The sequence below is a fragment of the Grampus griseus genome (genome assembly GCF_964374135.1).
Source record: "Grampus griseus genome assembly, chromosome: 11".
Taxonomy (NCBI): domain Eukaryota; kingdom Metazoa; phylum Chordata; class Mammalia; order Artiodactyla; family Delphinidae; genus Grampus; species Grampus griseus.
Window position 1 is genome coordinate 38,392,075 of NC_139005.1, and position 24,523 is coordinate 38,416,597.

A 24,523-nucleotide genomic window follows, 5' to 3' on the forward strand; every position below is an offset into this window, starting at 1 on the left:
GAGCTCTCTATTGAACACACAGAGGGAGCGCTCTGCTCTCCCACCCACTCCAGGGCTTCTCTGTCCCCCATTCCTTGGCCTTGGGCCCCGGCTCATTCCATTCCGAGGTCCTCCTTGGCCACCAGTCATCAAGGGGACGGCTGCCTCCATGCCGCCCACTCCAGGGCCTCAAGTTCAGTCCGCGGAGAGCCCCTGCCCGGCGCGGCCAGCCCGTGGGCCTCCTGGCCCGGCTCGCCCTGGCTCTCCCGGCAGCCAGTGCCTGCTCCAGCCCGGCCCCTCCTCACGGCTCCAGCTCCCGGGAGAGGCGGGACAGTTCCCGCTGGTTGTCGATGACCTTCAGCTGCTGGACGTAAGCCCAGGTGCTGGCTGGACTCCGGGTGCTCAGGGACTGCTCCGAGCCTAAGTGGGGGGAGGGGGGGAGGGGTGGTCGGCGGGGGGGCGCCGCGCACTTTGTAGAGCCCACCCCTCCTCCTCCAAGGAGCAAATCGGCCTCCCTGCCCTCCGCCACCGAGCCTGCCACTTCCCAGGGCCGATCTAGAAGACACCCCGCCCCCCTGCTGGGGCAGAATAGCATGGCGGTCAAGAGCACAGACTGGAGAAAACAGGCCCCCCAAATTGCATACAGTTTAATACCCCTTTTACTAAGCTCAAAAACAACTAAAACTAAAGAATATTTTGTTGTCATATATATATGAGGTATTTAAAAGATGTATATGTATGTGCGTGTGCATATATATTTTATCATACGTATATATAATAAACCTATTTTCCAAAACAAGAAAACGAGTAACTCAAAATTCAGGAGAGTGGCTCCCCTGGGCGGGAGGGGCATGAGGACAGGGGAGAGGGACATCACTAGGGAGATGGAAGCTATTGTCAATGTCCTCATGTTTGGCTTGGGTCCAGAGGTGCCCATTGTATTATCAGAATCTACATACATACATTCAAATAATGAGGACGGTGTGGTATGAACTGTGGATTACAGTGAATCCCATTTCATGCAACTGAAGGCCAATTAAAAGAACGCAGATCTGGAGTAAGAGTACCTGGGTCCCAGCTCTATCTAACCCTGTGGCTTCCACAGGCTTCTTCAAGGCTCCAGCCCATTCGCACATCTTCAAGATAGGATAACATTCTACCTACCTCACAGAGGTGTTGTGAAGCGTCATCAGCATCACGTATGCACGTGCCTGTAAATGCCAGCCACGGCCAACTCGTCAACGCCCACCCCTGCCCGCACTTACACGTGGAAATCCTGGCCGCCTGGCTGTCCTCGTGCAGGTGGGAGACTCGGCTTCTAAGCGGTGACAGAGGCACTGGCGGGTGAGAGGGGGGAGTCAGCGAGACAGGACCAAGCCAGTGCCTTGAAGGGGACACCGGTCAGGGGCACCTACGCGGGGAACCCGCCCTCTCACCGTTGCTGTGGCTTCTGCAGTGGTGCAGCATCCTCGCAGCTCTGGCCATCATTCTCTGCGGGCCAAGCAAGGACGTGAGACCCAGTGTGAGGAATGGGACCCTGGTGTGGCCTGCGGGACAGCTGAAGTGCTCGTAGGAACTAGTGGCTGTAGGAGATGGGGTCCTGTCTGCTGTGCCCCAGCTCACCCAGAAACCCAGTGGGGACCAGGCATTGGGAAGAACAGAGGTCAGGGAGGGCTTAGACGGGAGGGGGCTCCGGTTGAAGAGCAAGATAGCTGAGGCTGTCACCCCAGCACTCCCCAGTGGAGACCAGACCCTCATGAGGGCATGCAATGGAGTAATGGCTATTTTAAAGGAAGAATTCATATTTATATTGTTGAGAACAACTTTAGACCATCTCCCTCCCCATCCCCAAGCCCTTGCAAGGCCATCGTCTTGCAAGACCCAGAGACCCTCAGCCACGTGCATAGCCTGCAGCCCATTCCAGTGTCAGGCACCCACTCTCCTCGGACTCACCATCTTCTCAAAGTTGATGAGATTCTCTACCAGCGTGTGATTTCCCTCATGGATGAAGGTCATGTCTGCAAAGAGATGGGCTTTGCTCATAGGTCCCCAAACTCCTTCCCCTTCCAGCAGCCAAGGAAAGGTGAGGGGTCAATAACAGGGGGGCTCGGGCCTGTCGGTCCCCCACATGGCCCTCTTCCTCCCCAACTAACCTCCTGGAGCGATTTCCTTGTATCTCTTAGGCCTCGTATCATCGGCCATCTAATGTCTGCATGTCTTAACTCTGCTCCTACCCTGTGAACTCCTAGTTCATCTTTGTGTCCCCCAGGGCATCAGCGCACTGGAATCACTCAGAGGGTCGGATGGACACACAGGGGCAGGAATGGATGGGATGGAGACAGGGAGGTGGATACTGGCCCTCTTACCTTTGAGAAGAAGGGGCATGAACGGGATGAGGGGAGGGGAGAGCTTGGTGAGGGCCAGACGGTACACACGGTGGTTCCATGAGGGGTCCTGAGAGGGAAGAAGCCACAGTGAGAGAGGGAAGGTCCCATACACCATAACCCACCACGTGCCACAGCGCAACCAATGCCCACCGTCGCAAGGAGAGGCTGTGCACCCATCCCCTTGGAGCTCAGCTTCCTCTCGGCCCCAGATCTCACCAAGGCAGGCTCTGCGGAGGCGGGAGGGGCCTGGACCTGTGACTGCCAGTCTGCGTGATGTGGCTTCCTGGCCTCTGATTAAACCCCAAGGACACGTCGTGGCCATTATCACAGGGGCCCTGAGGTTTCATGGAAAACTCTTTCTTTTCCGTCCCTGTTTCTACCTCTCTCTCTCTAGTGGGTAAATTCCTTTGAACCTCTTGAGCCCCAGGAGAAGTTTTTCCTCAAGCGTCTTAGAACCTTGCTGATGAAAGCACCCTGCACTAGCTCTCCCCTGAATACTGTCAAACCTTTCAAACCAGCCCCCCTAACAGCTCCTGGCAGTGGAGGGCTCGGCTCCTGAATTCTTTCCTCATCTTTTGGCCTGGGCTGGCACATGGGCTCCTTGAGTCTCCTGAGGGGCCACGGACAGGCCCCAGAACACCATGGGAGCTGAGGTCAGGACCTGCCTCCTGCGTCCTGAGGCAGGTCAGCTGGAATCCAGCGTCCCCCAGCGGTCCCCTGGCACCTCAGACCCCAGGGCCAGACACTGCCCTCATGCAGGACCTCATAGCCACAGCAAATGCCATCCCCCCAGCACACATACTGAGGGCTATAGCACACTATCCAATCACGCTAAACACCTGTTCCTCAGCCAGCACCCCAAACTCACAGGCCAAAGGGAACCAGGCCCTGACCCAGGGTAGACAAGGGGACCCAGAAGGAGACAAGGACTGGCAGAGAGGCTGCAAGGGAGCCAAGAATCGGGGTTTCTGGAGGGAGGAACCGGGGCCCAGCACTCACCAGCAGCCTCTCGAGGGCCGAGTAGAGCTTCCGGACTTTGTGGGGCAGCCTCTGTGAAGGATAGGCAGGCGGGGCTGTCACTGCTCTGGGGTGGGAGCTCCATCCCCAAAAAGGACCCCCAGAACGGGCAGGGGCCTGACTCAGGACCGAGGTGGGAAGGCCCTGGCCTGCCCCGGCAGATGGTACTCACCTCCCAGGTCTGGGCCAGGCGGCTGATGGCCGAGTTGCTGAGGCCAAACATGATGGCAAAGAAGGAATTGAGATTCTTTTGCTCCTTGAGGCTGTGAACAGAAGACCCAGAGACCCTCAGCCACGTGCAAAGCCCCGCACCCATACAGCAGCCGGCCTGGGGTCCAGCGCCCTGCGGGCACTGGGGCCGGACGGGGTGGGGAGGCGGAGGCTCCAGGGGACCCAGGGAAGCATGGGGCTGGCAGATTTGGCAACACCCTGCCCATGGATCGGGCATTTAAGTAAAGGCAGCCTCAGGACTCCGCCCACCCAGCGCACCCAGCCCACAGCGCTCACTGGGCAGCCAGCTTGATGAACTTCCTGAGCAGCTGGGCCCGCAGGCCGGGCACAGGGCAGAGACACAGCTCCGTGGCCACCCAGTACTGCAGCTCATTGAAGCGGCGCATGAAGCGCTCCAGGTTGGCGGTGGTGACGTCCCGCAGGGGCTGGGGGCCCAGCACGTAGTGGATCAGCTCCACCTGGGCGGGGACAGCATGAGCGGTCAGCGCGTGGCAGGCGGGGAGCCCACATCGCCAGCCCCCTCCCCTCCGCTCTGCCCCTGCACCTGGTGGATGCTGTTGAAGAGGCTCCAGTCGTGGTCCGTCAGCTGGCCCGCCAGGTCCTTGGTGCTCACCAGGTCCAGCCCCTCTGCAGAGCCCACGGTGGGCCCCAGCTGCTCGGGGTGTGGGGTCTGCAGGGGGGAGAGTGCTCAGGGGGGCTGCCTGGGGAATCCGGGGGAAAGGTGCAGGGTGGGAGGAGCCTCTGTGCCCAGGGTCGGAGGAATGTCAGGGAGGGCAGGGGCTGGAGGGGCATCTGATGGAAGGGCTTCCCAAGGAGGCATGTCCCAGACAGCTCCCCGACGCTGGGACCCCTCCTTGTAGGGTGCCTGTTCTCTGGGGAACCCCTGATGAGGCAGGTCTCCCTCTTCCCCCTTGAGAGCTCCCAACCAGTTCTCCCCTCCCACATCCTGGGGACTTTCCCCATTGGCTGAGGCCAACTCCTTCCTCTTCCTCCTTAAGGCCCAGCAGCAGTCAGAGCCAGCCCTCCCCGTCTTCTCCATGTGACCCTCTCCTAGCACCCACTCCTACCACCCGCAAAACTCCGCTCCTCCCCAGGCCCTGGCGCCCTGCCTGTCCCTACCAGCTTGTGCACTTCCTGAGGGTTGACAACAAAGAGCCGCTCGTTGAGTCCCAGGGATGTGGCCACACCGTGGGCATCTGGCTGTAGGCCAACAGTGTCTGCAAAGAGAGCAGAGGCTGTGCCGGGTGGGGACAGAGAGGGCGGCCAGCAAGCAACCGGAGGCAGGGTGGAGACCCCATTCAGGAGGCTGGAAGGTCTCTTCTCCCCGTAGCAGGGTTGGAGCCCTGGGCAGGTGCTCTAAATACACAGGTGCGCATGCCCACGCATCCACACACACAGGGTAGCACGGCCCAAGGACGATGAAAGGGGAGGCTTAGTGAGATGGGCTGACGCTAGGCAACGCTGGAGTCTCAGTGAGCCTCGGCTTCCTCCTTTGTCGAACGGAGACACTAAGATTTTCCCTGACTACTCACAAGTCAAATGAAATCATTGATATAAATATAACTAGTGGCTATAAATACACGATACATATACAGGCCTTTTGAGAACTGGGAAAGGCCCTGCAGAAATCTTTGTGCGGATTTTCATCAGCTCTTGTGGACTGAGACTGGGTTTTTAGTCATGTCTGAGTCCCCAGTCCCTAGACCATCAGCCTCCAAATTAAGGTACACAAGACCATCCACGTGTCCAGGAAAAAACCGTAGCTCTTTCACTTTATTGGTTTTTCTCACCTGTTTTGCACTTCTATTTTGTGTGTTGTGTTATGATCATGTAACATTAGGGTAGGAATATATGTATATGACTTACAAGGAAATATACACATATTATGGAGTTTGTAATAAAATATTGAGGCACGTAGGGTCTCAATAAACACTGGCTTAGGACAACTGCAACTTGCCAGGTAGCCACCAGAGGGCAGTGCTTCCCAGAGCAGCACACAGGCACAGGTGACCTCATCCTCTCTCCCCACTTCCTGAAGGAAGGAGGCTTTGCCAGTGTCCCTGCCATTCCTTGCCATTATTCTCAGCTGCCTACCCTGGGCTCCAGCTGTCAGACCTGGGCTGTGTCCTTCATGGACAACAGTGGTTTTTAATGTCCCAAGTTCTCCAAAGGCAGGTCTTAATAATCCTCATGTTGCCGTATTCCGAGCACCAGCTTTATGCTGGGTCCCGTGCTAACGGCTTTAAACACAGTAGCTTATTTAATAGCCACAGCAGTCCTATGTGATAGGTACAGTTACAGTGCTCATTTGACAGACGAGGAAACCGAAGTTCACAGAGGTTAAACGACTCGCCCAGGATCACACAGCCAGTAAGCAGTGGGTCTGGGATTCCAGCTCAGATCTGGGAGTCCACTGTCTAGGCTCTTAACCGTCAAGCTGCTCTATCTTACCTGCCATGGTACCTCTACCTCCTAACACACTGCTGGCCCACAGCTGACCCTCAAAGATGACTACAGACTAAATGAGCAACTACCCGAATTCAAAGGCTCTCGACGATGCTCTCGCTGTGTGAACTTGGGAAAATCACTGAACCCCTTTGAGCTTAAGTTTCCTTGTCTGAAAATAGGATCAAAATACCTATCTCATAAGATTGCTATTAGAGTTCAATAAATATGTAAGCATGATAATGACGTAGCAGTAGCTACGTAATAACAGATAATAACGTAGTGCTGACTATGGGTCAGACCGCATTCTAAACACTTTTATAGATGAGCTCATTTATCCTCACAATTCCTCTATGAAGCAGGCACTCTTTTCATCCCCATTTTACAGATGATGAAACAGAGCCCAGAGAGATTAAGCATCCTGCCCAGGGACAGAGAGAAGGGAGCCAAAGGGCAGAAGTCAAATGTGGGCAACAGGCCCCAGAGTTCATGCTCTTCACCACATGCAAAGCACTTTGAAGAGATGTAAGAAACCTCCCAATAAATGCCAACCATCACTAACATGATAAAGATAATAGAGATGATGATAATCTTAATTCGGGGGATGGGCACGGCTCTGAGGGGGTCCCCTCCCTTAGGGCCACCCTACCCAGAGACACAACTCACCGCCCGCAGAGTTCACCTTCACCAGCACCTGCCCCTTAGTCCAGCCGTCCTCCTGGGCCAACGCCGCCATCACCTCTCTCACTGAGGCCGTCACAGGCAGCTTCAGGGTCAGCACCGAGTGGTCCGGCCGGCAGATGTCATAGGGGACTGGAGAGGAAGGCTGGCTGAGCTGTGGGGGGGGGGGCTGCTTCGTCTCCCCACCCCAGGAGGGAGAGGGCAGCGACTGCAGCGGAGGGAGGGTCCCGAGCAGGCGGGCAAGGGCACTACGGAGTAGCTTGGGTGGGTGGGAGGCCCTGAGCCAAGGAGAGGGGGAGCCTGGAACACAGACCCCGAGGAGCGTGGCATGCCATCCTCGGCCAGGCGCCCCAAGGTCAAGGGTGATGACAGTAGGGTTCGAGCTATGAACTGGCTGGCTTGGACAGACCACCAACCTTTGTCCCCGACTCGGATGGCACAGTTGCTGCTGGGGAGAGGTTCATCCTGGCTGGGGAGCCAAACAGGCATGTTCCGGGCCTGAGAGGGAGAGAAAGTAAGGCCGGGAGGACACAGGAGAGCATGCAGGGACGGGGAGGGGCCTCTGTCACCAGGAGCATGGCACCCGCGGGGCACGCACACCACCCTGGGGCTCTGCTTGGCCCATGAATCTGGGCCAGGTAAGGCGCTGGGGACTGAGGCTCCTGGAGGAGACAGAGCAAAGTCTGTGCCCCTCTACGTGTGTGTTACCCCCTCTACCAGATGGGTCTAGAATTGCTCTAATACGAACACACCTCAGCTGTTGATCTCGGTTTTTTCCTCCTTCAGCTACCATTTGCTATTTGCTACATGCCAGGCTAAGTACAGGCATCTTTTAACTATCTAAATAGTCACAAAAGCCCTTTGACAAAATATTATTATCCTCATTTTATAGATGAGATCAGTGAGGCTCAGAGAGGTTAAGTAACATACCCAAAGAAACACAGCTGCTAAGTGGCCCAGCTGGAATCCTAACCCGCCACCTGCGCCCCCCCCACACACCCCCCGCTCTTGTCCACCAGCACTCAACTGTGTCAGCTGCCCCGTCACCCCACAGCCCTTCCTCCATGGCCCCACCACAGTGGGCTGCTGGGGAGCCCCCGCTGGCCAGAGGCCTCCCTCACACAGCTCCTCTGCACACCGACCACTCTTTCTAACTCTTGTACTGACTCTCTACCTGCTCTGAAGGTGGCAGATCAGGTTCGGACCTTGGTTCATGGCTCTTCCCTGGATTTCCAGATCTCTGCGCTCCCCTCCGAGCTCCCCCCAGCCTCACGCACCCTCCCACTCCACCCCACCCCCGCAGATGGAAGACTCTTAAAACCATACCACTGAGCACTGAATGTTCTTCCAGGCCCTGGTCTCAAATGCCTCCTGGATCCTCCCGCGTCTGTGCTCCATCACCCCAAACTCAACACACCCCTCGGATCCCTCATCCCACCTGCCAGGCTACTCTTCCGCCATTCCCCTGGGCTCATGGTTCCTGCTGCCCAGCCCCCGCTTCCCCACGGCATGTCTCTAGTCCTGGGGTCTCCGTGTGCCCCCCTCCCCAGCCCAGGCCAACCTCAGGGTCCACCAGCCCGTGTGTTGCCTCACTCTTTATCTACTAAAACGGCCCAGCTATTCTCCGCCAGCCTCACCTCTCGAGCGCCTCCCTCTCTACCACTGCCATCTGCCTGACAAGAGCCCGATTAAGCTTCCTATCACGGCTCCCACCGTCACTGTCTGCTGGATAGCGCAGTCTCCTCAGTTGACCTATGCAATACGCAAATCTCATCTTGTCAGTCCTCGGCTCAGACACTTTCAACGGCTCACGCTGCTCTGGGGTCAAAGGCCAGGCCCCTTACCGTGGCCCACAGTGCGGGGGGGGGGGCACCTGCTCTGGCCCCTGCCCACCTCCCCCCTCTCCTCCAGGCCCAGCGGTCGCTTCTCCCTGACCCTGACCCGGAGTCAGCCCTCCCCTTCCCGTCTCCAGAGACCCCTGTCTTCGCCCTTATACAGCATGAGATTGCCCTGCAGCCCCGTCCCTCGCTTCGCTGCAAGCCCCTCGAGGCCAGCGTGGCTCCCCCCGCCCCCTACGGCATCCTCGGCACCTAACGCAGTGCCCGCCGGCCGTTCCCTGAGTGGCAACCACAGGCTGGGGAGACAGAGGTCAAGGCCCTTCACGCGGGCATTCCAGTGGGACATGACAGACACCGACAGACAATAAGCAAGTACACAAACAAAGAAAACAATTCCACTGGGATAATGCTTTGAGGAAAACCATAGAGGACACCTTGGAGGGGAGCCGGTGGGAGAGGGGCCAGCAGGTAAGGGCAGGAGACTGAGGAGGGGCTGAACTTCACCTTTAGCCGAAAAGGAGCCTGCGAGGAGGAGGGGGGAGCAGGATGAGGTGGGAGAAGCAGCTGGGCGCTGCAGGCCCAGGTGAGGCATCTAGGTGTTATTCCCAATGCATGAGCCCCCAGCCAGCCCCAACTTAGCTGCCCAGCCCCTTCCGCCCCATCCCTCAAATCTCACGCCCATCACGGCTCTTCCTCCTGCTTCCCCCTGCCCCGCCTGCTGCTGGGAATGGCACTGGGATCTCGGCCTGCCTTCCTCTGGGCTCCCTGCACTGGCCCCCAGGAACCCCTGGGCTTCCGAGGCTACCCCCAGGCACCACCCCTCACCTCCCAGGTGGGAACTGCTAACTGGCTCTAACTGTGAGCATGAATCACCTCCCAGATGGAATAAAAGCCCCCTGGCTGGGGGGGGGGCGGGGGGAACAGTGACCTTAGACCTCTGTGTCTCCCTGCAGGGCCTGGCCCCAGCGCCACGTGCAGCCTGAGCTCCATGAACACCTATCCCAGACCCAAGGATGTGCCTGGGGCCGACAGGGGACGGGGGGCTGCCCACGCAGAGCCCCTTGGGTAGGGGCTGAAGGAGGGGCCCGGCGGTCCCTGGAGGAGTGGGGACAGCTGGGGCCCCGCAGAAGCGAGAGGACCTCATTCGGGGCAGACACCTTCATCTGCGGAGATGCGTTCCCACAGCCATTTTCCAACCTGTGGAGCAAGAGAGGAGCGAGGTAAGAGTGGCGGGCAGGGCCCCCTGCAGGCGGGATGACATGGGGTCAGGAGCAGAGAGGACGACACGGGCTCTGGATTCTACCTGCCCTCACCAGAGGCTCAGAGGTTTGCAGATTTGGTGAGGATCAAAGATTCGGTGAGACAGGGAAGACTTGAAATCCAGCCCCTGGATCCTGGGATTTTCCCAGGCCAGCAAGGGAGGGAAAGAGAGCTCAAGGGAGAAAGGGACGCGGTGTCCAGGCAGGCAGCCTGCACAGGAGCTCTCCCTGGACCTCAGCCGCCCCCATGGGATGCCTGGGAGGGCGGGAAGGTCTCGGAAGGCGAGGTAAACGCTAGGAAATTGACCGGGCTGGCCGGCAGAAGCTGGCACCACGGGTGCTTGGCAATAATTAGGAGGCAGTGAGCACAGCAGGTGTGCTGGGGCTAGAAGGATGGCCCACGAATGACTGTGGCTGCGTGAGCATACGGAGGAGCACGTGATGGGAGGGCGAGTAGCAAGGGGACCGGTAAGAACACTAACAAGTCTAGACAAGTGAGCACAGCACACCCTGAGCTGCACTCTTCAGGTGCAGTGAGGGGTAGGTATTCTCCCAGTTTTACAGACAAGAGTTGAAGCCCTAGGGGGTGGGGGGGCAGTGAGGGTAATGGGCTCAGGGCGGCATAGCTACAGTGGTGCAGCCTGGACTGAAGCCACGTGCTTGGCCCCAGAGGCAGTGCTCTCCATCCCCGCTGCGCCGCCGTCCCCCAGGTGACGAGTTAACCTGAGCCAAAGCATCACCTGTGGTGTCGCCGCCTCTCTGGCCACTGCTCCCGCAGCAGGTTGCAAAGCCGGGCATCCCTGCTCACCAGGTCTGACAGTTTCTGGGAGGAGCCAAAGTTCACTGAGACTCCACATCCACCCTGGGCAGCCCGGTCCAGCCCTGCCTCACGCCCAGGTACCTGGAGGAAGCTGGTGGCCACAGGGTCGGTGTGGAGCATGGGGCCGTACAGGGCCACCCACTGGCTGACCAGCCGCAGGATCTGTTGTCTCTTGTTGCAGATGTACGTGCTGCACTCCTGCTCGCTGCCTCCCACGGGCTCCGCGTGGAAAGTGGGCACCCGTCAAGGGAACCACAACATCTAACCAGACCACCCACCACACCTTGGGCAAGGGAGGGGCAGGACGCCCAGAGCCCACATGCACAAGCTGGGCCTGGCACGATGCTGGTACTTCGGGGGGTTCGGCACAGCCACGACACGAGGGATTCCTTCTCCCCACTCCACACGCCATCCTAATCCCCTGGGGCCGGAAGGATATTGGTGCAGGAGGGCAGCGCAAAGCTGGGCAGTGGGCATGAAGACACTGTGGGTCAGGAGGAAGTCGCTGAGGAATGTCTCTGTAGGGCAGGGACAGGGGACAGGTGGGGGCTTCAGCGGTCACGTCTACTGAGCACAAGTATATGCACAGCTGGAGCATCCCTTTCCTCAATCCCACCACGGGCAAGGGACCAGCGATGCCCAGTCCCTGTCACCGCGCTTCCCACCCAAACCAAGAACACAGGAATGCAAACTTCCCATCAGCTGACCAAATGGACCAAACTAGCACCTGATGAGGTCAGACGGCAGGGTGCCTGGCCCTCTCCCATGCTGTGCTGACCACCCAATGAGTCAGAGAGCAGTCAGGGTGTCTCCTGCCCCTACCTGTTGGGTCATGAGCACTGGAATCAGGCCGCATGGCCTCCAACAGAAGTTCTAGGATCTTCTCCGGGGTGCCAGACATCACTATATACCTAGCAGAAGCAGCCAGTCCATAGCACTTATGCCATGACTCCCCTTCCCACAGCCGGGACAGACATCAATAATCAATCATATCACTCATCCCTATTTGCCAGCCCTCTCTCACCTTGGGGTGGAGGGGGGACCAACTCAGGGGATGCCTCTTAGTCCCTGGAAGCCTCTCCACCCCCAGGTGGCCAGAGGGCAGGGGTATGACACGGGGAAGGGAGTAAAGCCTGGGAAATGGAAGGAGAGGAGGTGGGCAAGAGAGGTGGTATGGAAAGGGAGCATGGTGGGTATGTTACCGGTTCCTGCCTGGGGTTGGGGGACGAGAAGGGCCAGTGCCCTGAGAGGTTCTCTCCAGCACCAACACCACTTTGCCATGTTCTTCCAGCCTCATGGTCTTTGCTTCCACATCCTGGAGAACAAGCCAACACCCAGTGCTCAACATACACCATGACTCCTTTCCCCACCCTACAGCTTCTCCCTCTCCCTCCCCCATTCCAAACGCTGAACCCCACAAGGCTCCCACAGGGACCCTCAGCCCTTCTCCCACTCCATTCAGTGCCCATGACCTTGGTTTTAACCCCCACTCCCACCGCTGCCCATCACCCAGCCTGAGCCCTTCCTCCACCCCATCCCTCCCAGGGCTCCCTCCGTGGATCCCACGCTCCATTATGCTGCATCCCCTTGCACCCTAGACCCCCACCCCTCTGTAAGCCCAGCCCCCTGGTCTGCCACCCGAGCCAGGGTCCCCAGGGCTCGCTGGCCCTCCTCAGCACGCTCTGCACCTCCTCACACACGCAGGGCTGGGCTGCCACCTGCAGCCAGCGCCCCGAGCTTCTCCACCCGCGACCTCTCCTTGACCCCTAAAGGCTCTCTCTGGTCTTTACTCTTTGCCCCACACCACTTCTCCAGAGACGTGTCCCTGCCACGTCCCCCGCCCTCCCCACCCCCAGCAATGGCACCTTGATGATACGGTTGAAGTCCTGCTTGTCCACGCGAAGAAAATGGCAGTTGTCCTCTCGCAGGATGATGGTGGCTGCCCGGGGTGCGTCGTTCACCAGAGCCAGCTGTCCGAAGTCGTCTCCCTCGTGCACTGTGGTCACCAGGCCCTGCAGCCAGGCCTGAGTCACAGCCCAACCCCGCCGCCCAGCCCTCGCCGGGACAGACCCATGGCGGACAGAGCCACCAAGGCAGGAGGAGACCCGGGAGATCGGCAGCCTTGGGTCTATTAAAGGCACTGCCCGTGAGGTCAAGGACCAGAGAGCAGTTACACCCCAGGGGGCTGGGCAGGGAGGGAAGACTCACCTTGCCGTGGGTCACCACATTGACAGATCCCTTCCAGATGATGTACCAGGAGGTGCCCTTGTCCCCCTGGCTGAACACTGAGAGAAGCACAGATCAGACATGCCCCCGGGGACCCATCACTTCTTCCCTGTGGCCTCCGCCCATGTCCAGGTCCCTGGTGCCCAGCTTCCCATCCCGTCTGACTTACACACGGTCCCTGCCTTGCTGTGTGGTTCAAAGAGCAGAACTGCCGCTAATTCCCGCTTCACCTGGGGGTGGGGAGAGGAGGGTCAATGAGGTGAGTTCAGGGGAAGAGGGAGCATGTGAGGCGGTTAGGTCCAAAGCCACAAGTGCTCAGGGGACAGAGATGTAGTTAGGTCAGGTGACCTGGGATTCAGCGGGAGACAAAGCAAGGGGAAGAAACGGGCAAAGAGAGGCAGAAGGGCTTACAGATAAGGATGCCGGGGGCAAGAAATTAGACTGAGGTTTCCCAGTCACAGGCAGAAGGGGAGGGGAATGTCTTCTGGCCCAGCAGCGGTCACAGGGAAGGGAGGTTTGGGGGTGGGGAGGGCAGGGCTGGGTCGGGGGACTGACCGAGTTGGAGAGGTGGGCCACGGCCTTGATGTGCAGCAGCTCCTCAAAGATGAGGTCCAGCTCCTCGTCTGTGCGCTGACCGGGGCTGCGGGCACAGGAAGGCGGGGAAGAAGTGATGAGCTGTGGGCCCAAGGCCAGGAGCGGGAAGCCACCACGTCCACCCAGCTTGGGCCTGGGCCAGCCGGTGCCCCAGCAGTAGCTGTTTATCAATAGTGGGCCAGTCTTTACCGGGAGCACACTGTGTGCCAGACACAGGGCCATGCGCTTTACACGCATTACCTCATTCCACCCTCACGACAACCCCATGATGTTGGTATTGTTATCCTTTGACAGAAGAGGAAGCCGGCATGGAGAGGCCCAAGGTCACCGAGCTAGTAGCCAGTGGAACTGGAATTTGAACGCAGACCTGCCGGCGGATTCCAAAGCCCTCCGTCTCTCTGCATTGCAGAGTGGGCAGCGTCTCCGGAGGCCACGTGTCCCACGGCCTCAGTTACAGAGGAAGGACCATGTTCAGAGGGGGAAGGAGGGCTCGAGATCACACAGCAAGTCCATGGCGGAATGCAGACCAGAGCTCAGGCCTCTGGTCCAGCCAGGGTCCCTTCCCTCCACGAAAAGTAAGGGACCACCCCCTCAGAGGGGAAACCGAAACTACCGAGTCCGAGAGCAGGGCTGCGAGATGCAAGGCGCCCGACTTACGGCTTTCGAAGCGCCACCGTGAGCAGGGCGTCAGGCCCCCGCTGGGATAGCAGGGCCAGAGCCTCAACGAGCTCCTCCTCCAGCTCGTGGAGGCCTGCAGGCTCCGGCTCCGGCCCGGGGAAACGGTAGAATTGGGTATCTCGATCCTGGAAGGCCCAGTCGTGTTTCACTGGGGGGCAGAGGCCCAGGCGTGGGGGAGGAGAGGAAATTGAGGCCACGTGGGTGTGAGGCCCCCTGCTGCAATGCCCACCAGCAATGCCCACCAGTGCCTGCTCCCCAGGACTGCCCAGCCCCCGGCACCCACCCAGGGCTAGGGCTCACCATGACAGAGGGCACCTTCATCCAGCAGCACCTGGCAGATTCCCACGGCTTGGCTCCGGGAATGGACCCCCAGCCCCAGGGCCAAGATCCCATCCACCAGTTCCCGGCCAGAGCAGCATTGCCTGGGAGGTGAAGGGGCCAGGGAAGAAGAAGGAGTCTCAAATGGCAGGACGGGAGAGGCGAGAGGGAAGAACACTCCATCTGAAAGGCACCTGGGTCTAGAAGCAGGGCTGGGCCCAGGTGCCTGGACAGAGTGAAAGGGAAAGAAAACAGGGGGTGGGGAGGGTTTGGAGGGGGTGCGCGAGGAGGTAGCCAAGGCCACCACTCACCGGTGGAGTCGGAGGTGGTACTTTCGGTCTCGGATGAGGTTGGGGCAGGTGGCCAGGAGATGCCGATGCAGCTGCCTCCCCGCCCTCAGCACCCGCTCCGTGGAGGCCTAGGGGCGGGGAGAGGCACAGCTGGCTCAGGCCCTGAAGCCCTTGCTGTGCTCCGCCTCCCAGCTCCACCCCTCGTGGCTTGTACCTGCTCGAGGCTCACGCTGAAATCCAGGGACTCCTCGCTGTTGGCGAGTGGCGTCTGAGGGCGGTGGGAGGGTTTGAGTATTAGTGCCAGGCCTTTAAACCCAGCTGTCAGATGCCCGCCCCCGTCAGTCCCAGCCCCTGCCCAGTCCCCGACTCCAGGCGTCCACTTAGCTACTCTTTCAACAAATACTCACTGAGCACCCCCCATATGCCAGGCGTCTGCCTCATGCCCGCCCTGCTGCCCTATCCCCAGACCCTTGTCTTGCTTCCTGACTCCAGCGGTACATCCCCACAGATGAGATTCCAGTTCTGCTTACTCAGGGCCCAGGTGTGCCCAGGCTCCCAGGTAAACTGCACCGTGTAGGGAAGGGGCACAGTGGAGCTGGGGGGAGCATGACGACGTGAGATAAGAAGGCCAGGGAGAGGCCAGAAAGTGAGCAGCTCGGGAGGCCTGGCGTCCCAGGGCCTCCTGCCAGGCCAGGGTCAGTCCCCAGTCACAGGGCCGTGGGCGAAACTCCTGCCCTCCGTGGGCCTCGGTGCAGACTGGTAGTTAAAAATACAAACCCTGGAGCCGACTCCTGGATTCAAATCCCTGCTCCTCTGTTTACTAGCAGTGTGACCCTGAATATATGATTTAACCTCTCCCTGCCTATAAATCTATAAAACATTCCTAACAACAATTCAGGCTTTAGGAAGGATTATGTGAGTTAATAGAGATCACATGTTTAAAGCACTGCCTGACATATACATGTAATTGTATATACATGTTAGTTATTATTACTGATCTGTGAAGCTGGAAGGCCCCTTTCCTCTCCAAGATGCTGTCGCTGCTAGCTCATAAATAACCCTGTAACAGTGAGTCAGTCTTGCTAGCACACAGGACAGCTCTGGAAGACGGGGTTTATGTACAAATCATTGGAGAACGAGGTTTCCCTGCCCTTGGCATCAACGGGGCATCCAGGACTCCTGGGCCTGTGTGCCCTGGGATGTCGGCCATGAAAGCCTCCCATGCCCCTCTTTTCCTGCCACCTGAGGACTGGAATTTGTGGGCATCTCTGGACAGGATGCCCTACCCTCTATGAGCCATCCCAAAGGCAGGCACTTGAAGTTTACAAAGTATGTCTACCTCCATGATTTCATCTGATCTCATATAGAATAGGATCAGGTGGGAAGTAGGCAGAGCAGGTATTGTCTATCCCCCCTGACTTAGGAAGAAACAAAAGTCTAGAGATGAAGTGCGCTTGTAACTCAGACACAGCCGCACAGTCACGGATAAACTCAAGTTCCTACCAGAAGTGCTCACATTCTTGGTCCCACTCCACCCACCACACCTGCCTGTTTCCTCTCCCGTCCCACTTCTCTCTGCTGCTTTCCCATCCGCACACAGGGCCTGAAGAGGACCTGGCTGGGGAGCTAGGGTACGACCAGGCCTGGGGCCACAGTCCCCTCCCCTGGTCCCAGCATCCTCCCACCGTGTGCCAGGCAGAGGCCTGAGGTCTGGCGCGCGTAGGTGCCTGGCCCAACGCCGGGCGGAAGTCGCTAGGTGTCCCATAGGTATCCCTGACCCGGTCATGGGGCCCATCCTGGTGCCAGACATAGCCCTGGAGACTTACTGACAGGAAACGAGGAGGGGGAAGGGCAGGAGTTCTACCCAGCCAGCCCCCTGTGTTGGAACAAACAGTACCGAGTGCTAATGACTTGTTGTTGTAGCTGTCAGAGTGCCCAGGTGGCCCCAGTCCCTGCCCCAAGTCCCTTCGGTGCCCACGACCCAGGCTCCCGCGCACACACACTCCCTTCCTGGTATTATTGTGACCCCGCAGGGCACATCAGGAGGGGAGGTGCCTGGTCACGTGGCCAGGCTGGTCAAGACTCAGATCTCAGATCCTCAGGCCTTGCTTAAAGCACTTCCTGTCCTGCCCCAGGGGATGTGCACGGAGGCTGGAGGCTCGGAAGCTGGGGGCTCTGGCCCATCAGAGCTGAGGAAGGCATCCTTCTCATTTTGCGAGGAAAGCAGGAGCCCAGAGGGATGAAGCAACTTGCCCAGAGTCACACAACCGCTTAGAAATTTAAGATCCCACTGCATAACCCTACCAACGCTGACCCTGAAGTAGGTGTTTGTCTCCTATTTCACAGCTAGAGAAAAGGAGGCTCAGAGGTTACGTAACCTGCCCCGTGAGCCGGTAAACAGGAGCACCAGGATTCACGCTGTGCCTCTCCGACTCCAAAGCCCACGTCCTTAGCGACCAAGCCCTACCATATCCCATGGTGCCTCCACGGCCCCGTGCTTCCCCCACCGTGTGCCATGAAAGCAGAGATGATAGACGTGAATGCCGCCCTCAGGAATGTTCCACGGGCAAGGAAGTTTGGAAAATACTGGGTTAGACCAAGTTCCATAGCCCCTCTGGACCCCTGCCATGTTCCCAGCATCGGGTTGGAGGCGCTATTCCAGAGCAGCAGGTGTGTGGGCTCCGGAGCCAGGCACCTGGGTTCAAATCTTGGTTCCCCATTACCAGCTGGCTGTGTGACCTTGGGCTGCTTATAAATGTCTCTGTGCTTCAGCGTTCTGTAACATGGGGTTGATGATAACAGCACCTGTCCCACGGGGTAATTCTGAGGATCCGATGAGTTCATAACATGAAGCATTCGAAGCCGCGCCTGCTCTGTAGTAACTGCTTAGTCAGTGTTAAGTACCTTGATGTAACATTATTATTTCATGCTGGGCACCTGTCATCTGGACACAGTGCAAGAAATGTTGTACTTCCGCTGACCCTGTCCCTGATCTGATAACCCTGAGTGTCAGCTTAGAGGGTTCTCAGCTGGAAAGCAGCGGCTGGTACGGCAGGGGCGAAGGCCCTCACCCACCGCCTCCTCTCATGTCTGGACAGGAAGGACTCAGGGTGCAAGAGGAGGTCCCAGCTAGCTTCCCTGGCATCAGCACCATGGCCTGCCCCACCCCCGTCACTGAGGGTCAGAGTCGCGCTGGAGGGGCAGGCACAGAGCCAGAAAGCCATGTTGGGACCCGTCAGACCAGTTCCCTTAGGCCACAGCTAGGGTCTCAGGCCAGGGCTGTGTACGATGGGACTGGGAAAGGATGCATGAGTGGGGGTGATGTTTTGGGGTGTCGGTGTTACCATCCGCAGCAATAGAAAGTCCACTACGAGCTTGAACTCTGCAGCCAGATCGCCTAGGACCAAAACCCAGCTTTGTCCCTTAGCAGCTGTGTAACCCTAGACCTGTCACTTAGCCTCTCTGTGCTTCTGCTTTCGCATCTATAAAATGAGACGATGGCATTAGTAGCTATCTCACAGGGCTGCTGTGAGATTATCTGGTATGACAAAGTAAAGCTCATAATAGCGCCTGGGATATAAATACTACACAACGATTAGCTACTACCGTGATTTGGACAGGTTGGATGAAAGCATGTTTTCTGAGTTAGAGAATAGAGCCACGTCCCCCAAATAAGGCACTCAAAGAGAAGCATCCCAGGCTTCTCTGAGCTGGTAGGACCCACCAGAGGTCATCCTGATCTCGCCCCTGCCTCTAGACAGATTGGTCCCTCTGTAGGCTCCCGGACATCAGACAAGATCTCATCTCCCCGTCATGTTTTCCAAAGGACACGTCCTTCCATCCCATTCCAGCATCAGCTTTGCCGTGGTTGGTAAGTCCTTTCTGTATCTAACCCCAGGCCCTCCTGCTGTAACCTGCTTTCATTTTCTCTTGTCCTGGTCTAGTAGGAACAGAAAGTGCTCTCTTCAGACCTCAGGAGGTTGATGGGTTTCCCCCTTGATTTTCTAAGAGGGGGGCATGGCCTAAATAACTCCCAGCACTGCCCTCCTGGGACTCTGGGTTCCACCTCCTTTCAACATCCACCCTTCACCCTGTGTGTGCACGCTCCCTGCCGGGTACTTGTTCCCTCATATGAGCCCCTCCTCGGCCAAAGGCATCATCCAGAGAAGAGAGGTAGAGCTCACAGGTACCCAGAGTCTCTTAAACACAGACGCCGTATGCTAACACATATATATGGAATCTAAGAAAAAAAAAAAAAAAGGTCATGAAGAACCTAGGGGTAAGATGGGAATAAAGACATAGGCCTACTGGAGCGTGGACTTGAGGATATGGGGAGGGGGAAGGGTAAGCTGTGACAAAGTGAGAGAGTGGCATGGACATACATACACTACCAAACGTAAAATCGATAGCTAGTGGGAAGCAGCCGCATAGCACAGGGAGATCAGCTCGATGCTTTGTGACCACCTAGAGGGGTGGGATAGGGAGGGTGGGAGGGAGGGAGACGCAAGGGGGAAGAGATATGGGAACATATGTATATGTATAACTGATTCACTTTGTTATAAAGCAGAAACTAACACACCATTGTAAAGCAATGATACTCCAATAAAGATGTTAAAAAAAAAAAAAACACACAGACACAACGGGCTGAAACCACCTCTGCCCCCCCACTCCCCAGAGATGGTCCTCAGGAGAGGATGTGTCCTGTCTCTAGCCCTGAAAATCTAAGTTCCCTCTAATCACCAACACCCACACATACCTGGCAGGGGAGGGGCTTTGCTTCTGTGCCTCTGACCCCATTTTTTACTCCACTAACCCTCACCCTCACTCTTCCAGCCTCCCCATGCATACCAGCCCTTCAATTCTGGGGGACTGGGGGAGACAGGAGACAGCCTGGTGGCCTCCTCCACCCCCTCCCAGACGTTGGGTCCCAGGGGATCCTCCAGTGACCTCATTGTCCTGGCACCTGACCTTCCCCCCACTCCCCACCTTGCCTCTACAAGCTGGGAAGGGGACAGGAAATGCACAAGTAATTATAGCCTGAGAGGGAAGGAGGGAGGGAGGGTTCCAGCCCACTGGCTCCAAGCAGTAGCTACTGCCAGTGACCTGGGGGGTGAGGGGGGGCAGACAGCGAAGCCCAGAGGGAACCCAGCTCCCCTGCCCCCTCCAGAGCGTCATCTGGAACAGGACCCAGGCCCATGAGGCCCCTTGTCAGGAGGACCCAGGGAGGGAGGAGTTGGGGGAGAGCTGGGGACTGACACCTAGATTCTCCTCCCGATTCCCATTGCAAGGAGAACCCCATCACCTTGGTGGGCTTCAGTTTTCTCAACCCAGCTTCGTATTTTGGTAAATATAAATGGTGGTTGGGTGAGGTAGGAGGAAGGAGGCAGAAAGTGGTGGTCATTCTACTCAGAGGAATTTGCTGATAAGAGAGGAGCTCTCCCAAGCCCTGCTTTCTCTCCGCCCCTTTGCCCAAGTACTCTCCCCGCACTCACCTCCACCCAGGCTGGGCACAGGTAATAGACACAGCGAATCTCAGGTGAAGAACCTATTAAGTCTGGGTGGTTGGGGAGAGCTTCTCTGTGATTTGGATCCTGCAACCTTTATCCTGCCCCCCCAGCCCCCCCACATCCTTCCCCCACACCCTTTCTCTCTCCTTCATTCTTGCAGCTCCAGAGAGATTCTTCACCGGCAAAGGGAGCTCCGTTCATCTCAGAGCCTCCAAACTTCTCAGAATTCTCCCCTGAGCCTCTCAAAGCCAGATGCCAAGCAATGTTCACATGACCACCTCACCCCGAAATCCAAAAGCAGACTCGATGCAGTACAGCCCTCACTAAAGGAGAATGTTGTCACGGCGATGTTTAAAAAACAGTAACCAAGCTTACCTCTTGACCCCCACTTGACCTGGTCCCCAGCATTTCATACATGCCTCCCACCACCACCTGGAGGACACGCAAGCACCTAACTCTAGGCACACAGAGGTGACAACTACATGACAAATCCCTGTACCCCTCCCCTCATGCCTGAATGGGGGAACTTGGGCACCACATGCACACGCAGTGCAGCTGTGTGAGCCACCCACACACTGCAGCCAAGCTGCCTGACCCACTGTCCACCCCAGCTGTCCCCCTCATGCCCCCAGAGCGAGTTGGGCCCCCGGAAGCATGCCCGTTCTTCCGGTCAGGGCCCCCTCCAGCCCTGGTGCCTGGCCCGGGCAGGGGGTGGGCACTCACCCAGCGAAGCCCCTGGATGCAGCTGGGGCGCTGGTGCTCAAGCAGCAGCTGGTAGGAGCAGCTCCGGGACCGGTGCATCCTCCTCAGCACCATGTTGAGCAGCGTCCCCTCCGGCACCACGTCCGGGAGCCCTCCCACCGGCGGGGCTCCCAGAACTGAGCTGTCCTCCACAGCCAGGCCCACCTGCCAGCGGCTTTCACCTGGCCAGCTCACCTGTGACGGGAGGAGGAAGGCAGACAGCCATGAGGCCGGGCCTGGGGCAGCTGGACCAAGGCACAACTGCCCCAGGCAGAACCACTTCCCTAGAGTCCTCTGGACTGGTCAGGCGGAGGTGCTGCATCCCTGCCAGGAGCCGGGGGAGGGACAGGAAGACCTTCACTGGGGCCTGCCGGTCTGGCGCACTTAGGGGTCTCCAGCTGGCGCACCAGAGATCAGGTCCTTCTTCCCGGTCTTCTGGGGAATTCTGCCCCACTCCACCGCCCATGGCCCTGCAGGGATCTCCACCGACTCCCGGTATGGGACTACGGACTCTGGATGCCCCAGAAATGCAGCTTCAGCTCAAACCATTCGTTTCTCCACCTCCCTCACGCCTGACCAAGCCTCTCTCTCCCACCCCAACTCCCCGACCGTGCCAGCTTCCTCTCCGGCTCCTCCTCCCCCTAACCCCACCTTACCCACCTTCATATTCTTCCTCGAGCTCGCACAGCCGTGCAGCCTCTAGCAAAAGGCGGGGGCTGACGGGAGACCCCCCCGCCCCCCTTCCCCCCGCCAACAGCGAGCCCCTGCTGTAAGTCCCAGGCGAAGTGAGCAGGCCAATTCCTGGCTGGACCCGCTGCCAGGGCAGCCCGAGCCAGGCTGGGTTGAGAGGCTCCTCTTGGGTGGGGGGAAAGCTGGGGACTTGAGGGGCGGTGTTCCCCCACCCCCAGCGACAAGGAGCCCCGAGCCTCCCCTCCGTCCCAGACGAAAGAGCCAGCTGGCACCGGGCGCTGAAGCGAGGCTGCAGCTGGCACTGGTCCGGGCGGGAGCTGTCACACCCCCTGCGCGGCCCGCCCTCTTCCCTTCCCGGGAAGGACCGGGAGGGCGGGGAGGACGCGCCAGGCTTTACAGTAGGGAAGGGGGCGGGGGCGGGGGCGGGGGCGGGCGAGGGGCGGAGTCTCGAGCCCAGGGTGAGCCGAGCCGGCGGGAGCCCGGGTCCCGAGAAACCCTGGCGGGCCGGAGCGCCCTTGGGTTGCGAGCCGGGGCCGCGGCGGCGGGGGTGTCGGGCTAGGGGCTGCGGGCCGCTACACCGGCCGCCACGTGGCCGGGAGGAGAAATGCAAACAAGGAAACCGGGGGAAGGGGGAAGGGGGTGAGTCATTGCGGCCCCACCCGGGAGGGAAATCCGGGCTGGGGCCGCTTCCCGACCGGCCAGGGGCCTCCTGCCTCCTGTTTCGGTTCAGGGTCTCGAAAAGGCCGGGGGAGGGATGGGGCCGTTTTCCCGCAGGGAATCCCGCTGCCGAGCCTCCCACTGCCGCGCTTCTATGCACACACCCCGTCCGCCCCCTTCTCCCCGCCCTACACACACACACACCCGCCGCGGGTGGGGACACTGAGGCTGGAGAGGCAGGACGGCGCTCGGGGACTGTGGGCGCTGGAGGTGGGGCTGAGATCCCAGAGGAGCTGGGCTAGAAGGCCACGCCCCCGGCGGGTGAAGGTCGAGCTCGGGATTCCAGAGTCCTAGGCGGGCTCTGTGTGGAAGGCCATCGCCTCCCTGGGCCTCAGTTCCCATCGCCGCGCTGCTGGCCCAGCGCCCCCTCTTCGCTCCACTCCTGCTTCTGAGTCCGCGGAGAGACAGTGGCTCCGGGACAGCAGCTCCCCCAGCGCCGGCGCCGTAACTGCTCAGGGCGTCACCGAGGGTTTTGGAAGGAGTCGCACGCCTCGCCCCCGGCTTTCTAGGACTCACCCCCTTTTTGCCCCACCTGTGTCCCTTTCCCTTTGCTGCTGAGCCTGCCTGGACAGAGGAAGACATATCTCTAACAATCCATGTCCCCTGCTGTTTCACCGATGATTATTTTCTTGGAGGGGGGGTTAATTGTGATTAAAATCAATTTTAATATGTCTTTGAAAATCATTCCAGGAGTTTATCAGATTGTAAGTTCCATCCCCTCAAATTCAGATTCAGTCCTACTGGCATGAAGTGGAAAATCTATATTTTGAACAAATACCCCAATCTGCTGGGTTCCCACTTTGAGAAATGATAGTGGAGTTTTAAATGACCCCCTCAGGGAAGGAGGGGAGCCCGAAAATGAATCTGCCCCCCAGACCAAACCCATCCACTCAGGTTTGGGGAATTTGGAAGAAGGAAGAACAGCTTGAAGGGATAACAGCCTGGGGTCACAGGTGTCCATGGGGAAGAGAGTAGAGAGGGAGTGGGGCTGGGGGAGTGAGTTGAAATTTCAGGTCTCTGGTGCCAGTGACCTGGTCTAGAAGTCCTTGCAGGGGAGTTTCCGGAGACTGGCAGTCGGGTCAGAAAGGGGTCCCCCCTTTCCTATTCATCCTGCCCCTACTTTGGGCAAGTGGAAATGGAGCCAGTGGGTGAGGCAGGACATCTGCGTCCCTCTCAGCAGGCCACAATAGCCTGTAAGTGCCTGGCACTGTTCCAAGTGCTTCCCAGGTATTCTATCTCTGCCACCACCCTATGAAGCAGTACTACTGTCATTCCCACTTCAGATGGTGAAGCTGAGGCTCAGAGTTACCAAGTAGCTTGCCAAGGTCAAGGGTACAAGGATCCAAAGAAAGTCATTCAAATTGGACCTTCCACTTGTCTCGTTCTTGTCACTGGAGGGCAAAGCCCCCCACCTCCCGCCAAGGCAGATGATGGAGCAGGTGTTTCCTTCTCAGGATTCCTGGTTGGGACTGGCCTGTGAAATGAACGCTCGGTAGGTGTATGATGGAGCCTAAGGCCTGGAGGGGGCGGGGGACTAGGGGAGTGTGTCTGAGGAAGACACTTTAAGCCAGATGGTGAGTCATCACAGGGAAAATCGTGCCATACCCTGGTGCAGCCTCCACCCTCCTCTGACTATCTTTAGATGCCTGAAAGTTGTGTTAGGACAGATAAATGATAACAATAGTTAACATGCACCAGGCCCTGTTCTTGGTACTTGTTATACTGGTTGATGTTCTTGATACATTCACTGATTTAATCATCTCAACGATCCTATGAGATAGGTATTATTGTTATCCCATTTTGCAGACGAGGAAGTGGAGACATGGAAAAGTTAACTGACACACCCAAGTTTCCACAAGTAAGATGTGGAGCAGTGAGTGGTTCTCCCCAAGCACTTAGGAGTCTGTATGCTTTACCACTCTGTAATCCTGCCTCTCAAATATACTGACAGCTCCTGCAAAGGGAGAGAAGCCCACGTCCAGAGTCATTTCCCTCACACTTGGGTGCACAGGCTCCAGACGTAGGGGGAGGGACAGACAGATAATGGAGGCTGACCAGTAGGGCCTCTTCACACTGTCCACCCACATGATGAGCTCTCTGCCAGG

The 24,523-nt window shown here is 58.2% G+C and overlaps 1 protein-coding gene across 2 annotated transcripts; it reads right to left on the minus strand.

Annotated features, from left to right (window-relative positions):
• Positions 1-26: 26 nt before the first annotated feature.
• Positions 27-21,963, minus strand: RAPGEF3 (Rap guanine nucleotide exchange factor 3). 2 transcript variants are annotated; one of them, XM_082665778.1, is made up of 28 exons: positions 21,672-21,963; positions 20,994-21,206; positions 14,978-15,031; positions 14,785-14,891; positions 14,456-14,577; positions 14,135-14,303; positions 13,439-13,523; positions 13,053-13,113; positions 12,866-12,942; positions 12,523-12,669; positions 11,860-11,972; positions 11,480-11,568; positions 11,097-11,175; positions 10,739-10,889; positions 10,578-10,660; positions 9,736-9,775; positions 7,157-7,238; positions 6,726-6,872; positions 4,734-4,831; positions 4,159-4,284; positions 3,891-4,072; positions 3,556-3,646; positions 3,366-3,416; positions 2,346-2,433; positions 1,933-1,997; positions 1,416-1,470; positions 1,245-1,316; positions 27-399 (listed from the first exon to the last, which is right to left on the minus strand). In XM_082665778.1, exons 1-28 carry the CDS (start codon positions 21,675-21,677, stop codon positions 281-283), a joined length of 2,772 nt encoding a protein of 923 aa, XP_082521904.1. In that variant the 5' UTR covers positions 21,678-21,963; the 3' UTR covers positions 27-280. The 2 variants fall into 2 exon arrangements, with proteins under 2 accessions (XP_082521904.1, XP_082521905.1); XM_082665779.1 differs by lacking the exon at positions 21,672-21,963 and adding an exon at positions 21,419-21,564.
• Between the last annotated feature and the right edge of the window lie 2,560 nt (positions 21,964-24,523).